The sequence below is a fragment of the Myxocyprinus asiaticus genome, chromosome 47 (assembly GCF_019703515.2).
Source record: "Myxocyprinus asiaticus isolate MX2 ecotype Aquarium Trade chromosome 47, UBuf_Myxa_2, whole genome shotgun sequence".
Classification (NCBI taxonomy): Eukaryota; Metazoa; Chordata; class Actinopteri; order Cypriniformes; family Catostomidae; genus Myxocyprinus; species Myxocyprinus asiaticus.
In genome coordinates this window covers 1,398,993-1,407,500 of record NC_059390.1, presented here as the reverse complement: position 1 = coordinate 1,407,500, position 8,508 = coordinate 1,398,993, and the positions used below count along the sequence as shown (strand labels likewise).

The following is an 8,508-nucleotide window of genomic DNA, read 5'->3' as shown; positions in this document are numbered from 1 at the left end:
AACTTATGAAACAGAGTATTTTAACAAAAAAATTGGCCCCATTCACTTCCATTGTAAGTGTCTTGCTGTAACCCAAGGAGGGACGAGTCAAAATACATTTTTGTGGTAATCAATGTTATGCCACAAATGCTGTCCATTGAACTTAAACCCGGAATATTCCTTTAAGGAATTAAAAAAAAAAAAAGGCAGTAGAAAGTCGACAAATATATCGGTTTTACCGATTAATCGGTGCCGATAGCTGCTTTCTAGAACTATCGGTTATCTTCAAAAAAAAACAAAAAAAAACATTGCCCATAATTGCAGATTTAATAGTAAGGTTTAGGGGGCCTGGGTAGCTCAGCAAGTATTGATGCTGACTATCACCCCTGGAGTCACGAGTTCGAATCCAGGGCGTGCTGAGTGACTCCAGTCAGGTCTCCTAAGCAACCAAATTGGCCCGGTTGCTAGGGAGGGTAGAGTCACATGGGGTAACCTCCTTGTGGTCACGATTAGGGGTTCTCGCTCTCAATGGGGCGTGTGGTAAGTTGTGTGTGGATCGTGGAGAGTAGCATGAGCCTCCACATGCTGTGAGTCTCCGCGGTGTCATGCACAATGAGTCACGTGATAAGATGCACGGATTGACGGTCTCAGAAGTGGACGCAACCGAGACTTGTCCTCCGCCACCCGGATTGAGGTAACCGCACCACCACGAGGACCTACTAAGTAGTGGGAATTCCAAATTGGGAGAAAAGGGGAAACAAAAAATAATAAATAGTATGGTTTATTATTGGGATTATGGTTGCACAATAAAATGCATCTGGAATTTTATTTATTTTGGAATCTTGTTGCCTCTATGTCTGTGCCCATCACAGTAAGGAAAGGCTAAGAAAATGTAACATTCATCTCAAATCAGCCAATTTATCGGTTATCTGCCTTTTGCACCACCCTAGTTATCGGTCGACCTCTAGCACAAATACTACCATAACACACACACACAAAAATGTCACTATAGTAATGAGCATTTGGGGTAGAAACAAAAAAAATGGGCTTTATCCCAGATGCAAAATGCCTGGACATTGACCGGCTTTGTGGGATTCATCCTTTCCCCACTCATAAATGACTTTCTGAATTCATATTATGCAACAAACTCACTGACTCCCACTTTGTAATTGACAAAAACACAAAACCAGGCAGGAAAGATTTTTCCCAAGTTTTCTTTTTTATTCGCCAGTAATGTGAAAAGTACAAATATACACTTTAAAAGAAAGTGTTTGGTCTCTTGGTGGTGAAACGGGGCTTGTGCTGGCGGCGCAGAACCCTGTGAGGCAGAGGGAACTTGATCTTGGAGTCCTATTGGACAGAGACACAATATTAGTCAATATCTGCATGATCCACAATGAGTTGTAAAGAGTTTTGTACACAGTTTCATTACTCTTGACATTTCCCACAACAGAACAGAGCACCATTACGCTGTCAGAGAATGAGGTGGTGTTTTGAACGCGTGAACTCACGTGGAACTGCTTGATGGCGGGTCTGCGGCATTTGTTGGCTGCAATCACCTGAACCTTCATGATCTGTATGGAGTGAGCACGAGCACGATGCCTGGCGCCCATATCACGATCTGCACAACAACAAGCGTGGAAAACACAAGTCTTTATAGAGTAAAACATTGACAGGAAAGCAAGGCTTGTGTAGCATGCGCATGGATTGTGGAGAGTAGCATGAGCCTCCACATGCTGCGAGTCTCCGCGGTGTCATGCACATCGAGCCACATGGATTGACGGACTCAGAAGTGATGACAGATAGTAGTTTCTATACTGATCACATTTGCGTCCAATAACCAATATGCATAGCCAATTGTAATAATTTCTGCATCGTTCACCAACCTCTAAAGGTAAACATCCTGTCTTATACAATAATCAATTTAACTGGCAATATATACTGATCCAAGGCGCTTCAATGGAACTATTCTAACAGCTGCACAATTTGTCGTTCATGCTTGTTCTAAATCATCTTACTTTATACGCAACTCCAATATTGAAGAATTAATGTTAAGTGGAAGTGTATCAGTTTCTCTCTAGCAGCTTGTGGCACCTTGAATTCACTTTCAATGGCACATCTGACAGCCTGTGAAAGGCGACAAGGTTCAATTTCTCTTTGCGCACACATAGCAAGGGCATCGCCATCAGGAGGTCGTGACCTTTGGGTTTGTGTGCAAATTCATCACAAGCAACTGTCACTCAAAATCCATTAGCAACGCTGATAGTATTGATGCACTAATGCAGCACTGCCTGGTGTGCAAGTATATTAGGAACTGACTATATTTAAGTTTTTTAATCTTCACTTCAACTCTGGTGCATTTTTTGAAACCTACAATTATATACAAATTTGAAAGCTCACCTTACACACATACAGTGGACTAATGGCAAAATATTAATCTCATTTTACAGAAAAAACCCAATAATTCATAAATAACTGTAAATGTTATGACCATTTATTTGTTGTTGTTGTCCTAACTTTATAAGCATGTAATTTCTGGTTCTGTTTGCTCTCTCTCCCTGCAAAAATTATTATTTCATTTCACTAGATGGCAGCAAGTACTAGGAAAAAATATTTTCGTGTATCACCTTCCATTACAATATACAGATCCGAAATATAGGTGGCGCTGTAACACAGCTGAATCGTCAAATATATCGGCCTCTGAGCGGACTATAAGCTCAATCCGGAGAGATCCTTAGATGTTCAGTGCTGTGAAAAAGTTTTTGCCCCCTTCCTGATCTCTTCTATTTTTGTGTATTTTTCATACTTCATTATTTTAGATCGTCAAACGAGATATGATATAACAAAGGCAACCTGAGCAAACACAAGACATTTTTTAAATATATATTATTTTTTTAATCAAAAAAGTTATCCAACACCTATATCACCCAAGTGAAAAACTAACTGCCCCCTTAAACTTAATATCTGGTTGTGCCACCTTTAGCAGCAACAACTGCAAACAAACGCTGCTGATAACTGGAGATCAGTCATTCACAACGCTGTGGGGGAATTTTGGCCCATTCTTCTTTGCAGAACTGCTTTAGTTCAGACACATTGGAGGGTTTTCGAGCATGAACTGCCCGTTTAAGGTCCTGCCACAGCATCTCAATCGGGTTCAAGTCAGGACTTTGACTAGGCCACTCCAAAACTTTAATTTAGCTTCTTTGAGTCATTCAGAGGTGGACTTACTCCTATGCTTTGGATCATTGTCTTGCTGCATAATCCAGTTGCTCTTGAGCTTCAACTCACGGACTGATGACCGGACGTTCTCCTTTAGGATTTTCTGGTAGAGAGCAGAATTCATGTTTCCCTCAATTATTGCAAGTCGCCCTGAAGCAGCAAAGCATCCCCACACCGTCACACTCCCATCACCATGCTTGACCGTAGGTATGATGTTCTTTTTGTGGAATTCTGTGTTTGATTTACGCCAGATGTAACAGGACCCCTGTTTTCCAAACAGTTCCACTTTCGACTCATCAGTCCACAGAACATTCTCCCAAAAGGTTTGAGAATCATCAAGGTGTGTTTTGGTGAAATTCAGACGAGCCTTAATGTTCTTCTGGGTTAGAAGTGGTGTTCACCTCGCCACTCTTCCATGGATGGCATTTTTGGCCGGTGTCTTTCTGATAGTGGAGTCATGAACAGTGACCTTTATTGATGCGAGAGAGGCTTGCAGTTCCTTGGATGCTGTCTTTGGCTTTGTGACTTCCTGGATGAGTCATCGCTGTGCTCTTGGAGGAATTTTGGAAGGTCGGCCACTTCTGGGAAGGTTCACTACTGTGCCAAGTGTTCTCCATTTGGAGATAATGGCTCTCACTGTGGTTCTTTGGAGTCACCGAGCTTTTGACATAGATATGTAACCCTTCCCAGACAGCTTTTTCCACATAATTTCTGGAATTCCTGTGGACCTTGGTATCATGTGCTACTGAGTGAGACCTTCTAACCAAATTCAAGCTGCTGTAAAAGTTGTATTTAGGTGTTGATTTGATTGAACAGGGCTGACAGTAATCAGGTCTGGGTGTGTCTAGTCCAGCTGAACCCCATTATGAATGCAGCTTCATAGATTTGGGGATTTAGTAACTAAGGGGCAAATACTTTCACACAGGCCCAGTTAGTATTGGATAACTGCATTTAAAAATTACAAAACGGTATTTTGTGTTTACTCAGATTGCCTTTGTTTTATGTTATATCTCGTTTAAATTTCTGAAACAATTTAGTATGAGATACACAAAAACATGAAATCAGGAACGGGACAAATACTTTATCAAAGCACTGTATAATATTTCATCAATAGTTGCTAAAATATTTTGGCAATCATTTGTTTACCATGTGTTGTCTGCTAATTCTGTTCTGGACATCTGAAATATAACACTGGATTTTTTTTAAAGCAAGCAAGCTCACAGACATGTTAAAAGTGGCTCTTTATAAAGAACACAGCCTAAGGTAAGAGCAGATATGGAGACTGTGGCTACTTGGGGCTTACAGAAGCACTGAATGGAGCAGATATTAGTTTGTCTTTGTTGTCTCACAGTGATCATATTTTACTTCTTGATTCTTTTGATAAACATTAAAACTGTGGTGTTCCGACAAGACAATAATCCACTCAGTCACATTTCTGAGCATGAGAGCTTTCATTTGATATGTGACTTGCCTATTGAAGCGCTATCTGAAAAACGTTTATATTCGTACGCATATTTCTACATCACCTCTAGGTGGCGCACTTCTTAACAAAGGCTTTTTGTGTTATTTTATGTAACAAATGCAAAAATTATGGCATTCTATGAAAAGTTCAGATTCTGAGCTTTCAAATGGTACGAGTTACTTCGGTATACGGGGACAACAATACTTTAAGCATAAATTTATCGCAAGCTTGTGGGCCCGTCGAGATTAAGAGGTTAGAAACCTTTTGTCCTAAAGGCTTTTGCTCTAAATGCTTGCCATTTGTGGACAAATATAAACTAGGCCTTTGTATTCATTTCTAAACATTTCTTTCCATGAGTTAGATTTAGTACACCATTTGTTTTCTACATAATTCCCATTCTTCCATTTTCTGGCATTTCGTAGTTTTGTCTACTTTACGCTAATAACAATATGCAACATTTTTTTTTTTAAGTGCATAAACTCCAATCAGTAAAAATACTACCATGACAGAAATTCTCTGTTTTTAACACAAATGACAATTTCGTAAGTGTATTAGTAACTCACAGCACTGAGTGACGGCTCCAGAGGTGGTCAGGTCTCTGTACTCGCGGTACATGTTGTGGGTTCCACTGCGAGAGTCGTAACGCAGCCAGATGCCAAAGTTTTTCACCTTAAGGGGGGATTTCTCGTGAACCTGATTACAAACAGAAGGCAAGTTTGGGTTTTAATAGTGAAAACATTTCAGCAGAGCACTGTAATCAGTCCATACCGAGAACAAAGTCCCTGAACTTCTAGTTTATCAGTGTATTCGCACCAGGCCGCAGTAGACTGTCTCTCCGGATGCCTTCTTCATCTTCCTCAGCTGGGAGACGAAGTACCAGAAGCGAGACTTGGCCACCACATGGTTTGGGGCGAAGATCCTCATGCGGTACAGAGGGGGTGCGGGGTTCTTAGCGGAGGGCAAAAGCCGCCCAACAACCTTATACTCCCGAAGCTGGAAAAGAGGAAAACACCATTCAACTCAGGAATCCTCAATCTGCACTTATTCACCTGGATTTTTATCAGTTTCTCTCTAGCAGCTTGTCGCACCTTGAATTCACTTTCAGTGGCACATCTGACAGCCTGAGAAAGGCGACAAGGTTCAATTTTTCTTTACGCACACATAGCAAGGGCATCACCATCAGGAGGTCGTGACCTTTAGGTTTGTGTGCGATTCAAACAACAGGCACTGAAAGGCTGTTAAATGTTCAGTTCTGCCAATATTGATGCCTGCAATACAGACAAACCTGGCAAATCTTTGTTTTTTGGTAAACCTAAAGACCTTTAACCCTTGTGTGACCTTCGGGACATTTTTGTCTTTTAGATCATTTTGGCTGTTAATGCCAATGGCATAAATTGTGCCAAAGGTGTGTATTTTTGGGGGAGTTTTTATATTTCAACCTCAGTTCCTATAATACATCTATAATACACTGTGTACACAAAATAGTTACACTCAGGACCTTCAGGACAAAAATGTCCCCATTGAAACTGCAATATTTGATCCCAGTGCCATTAAAGCATAAAATCATGAATTCTATGATATTATGCTTTCATTCCAGAGCACTGGCTTCACAATATAATGTTTAATATTTTCCACCAGATGGCGCCATTTTTCTCATGTTTAGCCTATGGAGCAAATACAAGCTTTTCCCCTATTTTCTGTGTGCTGTATTATAGAGCACTGCAGGACAATAGAATAAATGATGCAGCTAAAATTGTGTGTTGGTATGGATGTCAGAGTGTGTTTTGTATGTGTGTAATGACAAATGTGTGTGTGTTTGTGTAAAAAAAACAACAGTGGCATTATGTAAACAAACTGGCATTTAAAGGGTTAAAATCCTGAAAAATGAATGAATATTTGGTAGTTATGATCAGGACTGATGTTGGTTAAAATTAACTAATTGAAAGTGGAAAATAATATTAATATATAATATTATTAAGCAGTTTTTTTGACACAGACATTGAGTAACTTTTTTAAAATGACGCACAAGGGTTCAATTATAATCCATTTCTAAAAATAGTTTGAGTTGTTTTTCAATGTGCTCAAATTTAACTTGCTTCCCTCTTGCTAATCTTTTTTCTGGTTAAATAAAGTTTAATACCTAACCTGGATGTCCAAGAGAAAGTGCTGAACCTCTCTGACATGTACATTAACAGAAGAGCTAAATTAAATGTAAACAACAAGTATAAGATCTTGATTCAAAGCAGGCATGATCACCACTTTTCTCCATACGATAAGAGCAAAACAGCCATGATAACACTGCAGGGCACATCACCACAACTTTTAATGCTTAAAGCTCAACAATAACAGATGTCTTATCCCAGCTAATGCTAATAAACTGGATTCAATGCTATTTAAAATAACTAGTTCGCAAGTGATCTCTGAAAACAAAGATTGTCCTAGATCATTGTGAAACTAAAGCACGCAAGCTCACTAAAACGTGTAGAATACTTCAGATCAGCGTGATGACGAACACGTGGACTCATTCTTCTGCCGCCATGTTTGGCTCGCGCTACACTTCAAACATGTATTTATGCATTTATCTTCAATATATGCTGAACAAACGCACGTATATAGAGGGTTAGATGTCTTACGAGTGTTTTCGGGCGATATATACGAGCTTTAAGCGCCTGCGTGATGATTTTTAAAGGGTTTTACGTACTGTGCCGGACGCCTTCATGGTGTCTCTCGCTGACGGCCACTGTGAAAGAGGAGGCGGAAGGGCGGAGAATCCTGACGTCAATCCTCTTCCGAAGGGGCGGGTCTTCCTGGAGCCGTTTGTATTGGTTACTCAGAGCGGTCAATCAAGGCTGTTGCCCTAGCGACGCAGCAGTTGCGGTATTTCACTACAGAAGTTTAAGTATAAATATTTTCTGTTGGGAAGTTACTTTTTGGCTTTACCGATTATCCAAAATAAGAAGATTTTAATATTTATTTTTATTTAATGAATTTAAGTTTTATAAAGTAATGTTACACATTTCCCGCTGTGTAATGTTTAATATTTGTAATCACATAAAAATGTATAATGCTGAGGTTAATTGAATAAAAATAAAAAAAAATTGTTTACTTTTTAGAACCAGAATACGTTTTAGTATATTACAGTCATGTTTATTTTAATTATTTTATGTATACAACCTTAAATTTACTGTTAATTGAAGTGTTCTTAATTATTTGCAATTGATTTAAATGTAACGAAATTGCAACATTTTTCTACGTATTTTTATTTTATTTTATTAAACAAAAAAAAAAAAAAAAATACAAAATTATAAAATATTATATACCAGGGAGAAATTGTTTTTACCTTTTGAAAAGATTTACCGTTTTCACAGATTTCTTATTAGAAGAATTGGAAATCAAATGTATATAAAGTTTTAAGTCCATAAGAAAAAGATTAAAACAAGGCTCTTGTTTTTGCACAAGTTTACTAAATTTACACTTAATATAAAATATTTAGCCAAGACAAGACTGATTAAATAAAAACATCTGACTCTTCTCTTACAATATAAAACCGATTTCAAATAAATATCAGGAATCATACAATACGAAAAGTTCAATGTTTTTCAAAATACTCTTAGAATACTCACAATACCAAAACAAATGATAAAATCTCCACTTTCACTTTCTCATTCTTCTTCTTTTGTTTTTTAGCAATTTGCATTCTTTGTGCATATCGCCACCTACTGGTCAGGGCTGGTCAAAGGTGAATATTTGTAGTAAAAAAGGACTTAAATATCGATCTGTTTCTCACACACACCTATCATATCACTTCAGAAGACATGGACTTAGAGTCAACTTACAAATGCAGCGTT

The 8,508-nt window shown here is 38.6% G+C and overlaps 1 protein-coding gene and 2 non-coding genes across 3 annotated transcripts; all 3 read right to left on the bottom strand.

The window, feature by feature from the left end:
• Positions 1-1,177: 1,177 nt before the first annotated feature.
• Positions 1,178-7,437, bottom strand: rpl18a (ribosomal protein L18a). Its single transcript, XM_051690633.1, has 5 exons — positions 7,362-7,437; positions 5,474-5,653; positions 5,224-5,353; positions 1,491-1,600; positions 1,178-1,329 (listed from the first exon to the last, which is right to left on the bottom strand). The coding sequence occupies exons 1-5, from the start codon at positions 7,377-7,379 to the stop codon at positions 1,237-1,239; spliced, it is 531 nt and encodes a 176-aa protein (XP_051546593.1). The 5' UTR covers positions 7,380-7,437; the 3' UTR covers positions 1,178-1,236.
• LOC127437069 (small nucleolar RNA SNORA68) lies at positions 2,063-2,198 on the bottom strand. Its single transcript, XR_007896519.1, has one exon. It is a non-coding gene; the product is annotated as a small nucleolar RNA SNORA68 (small nucleolar RNA).
• Positions 5,738-5,873, bottom strand: LOC127437070 (small nucleolar RNA SNORA68). The gene has a single exon (XR_007896520.1). It is a non-coding gene; the product is annotated as a small nucleolar RNA SNORA68 (small nucleolar RNA).
• Positions 7,438-8,508: the final 1,071 nt, after the last annotated feature.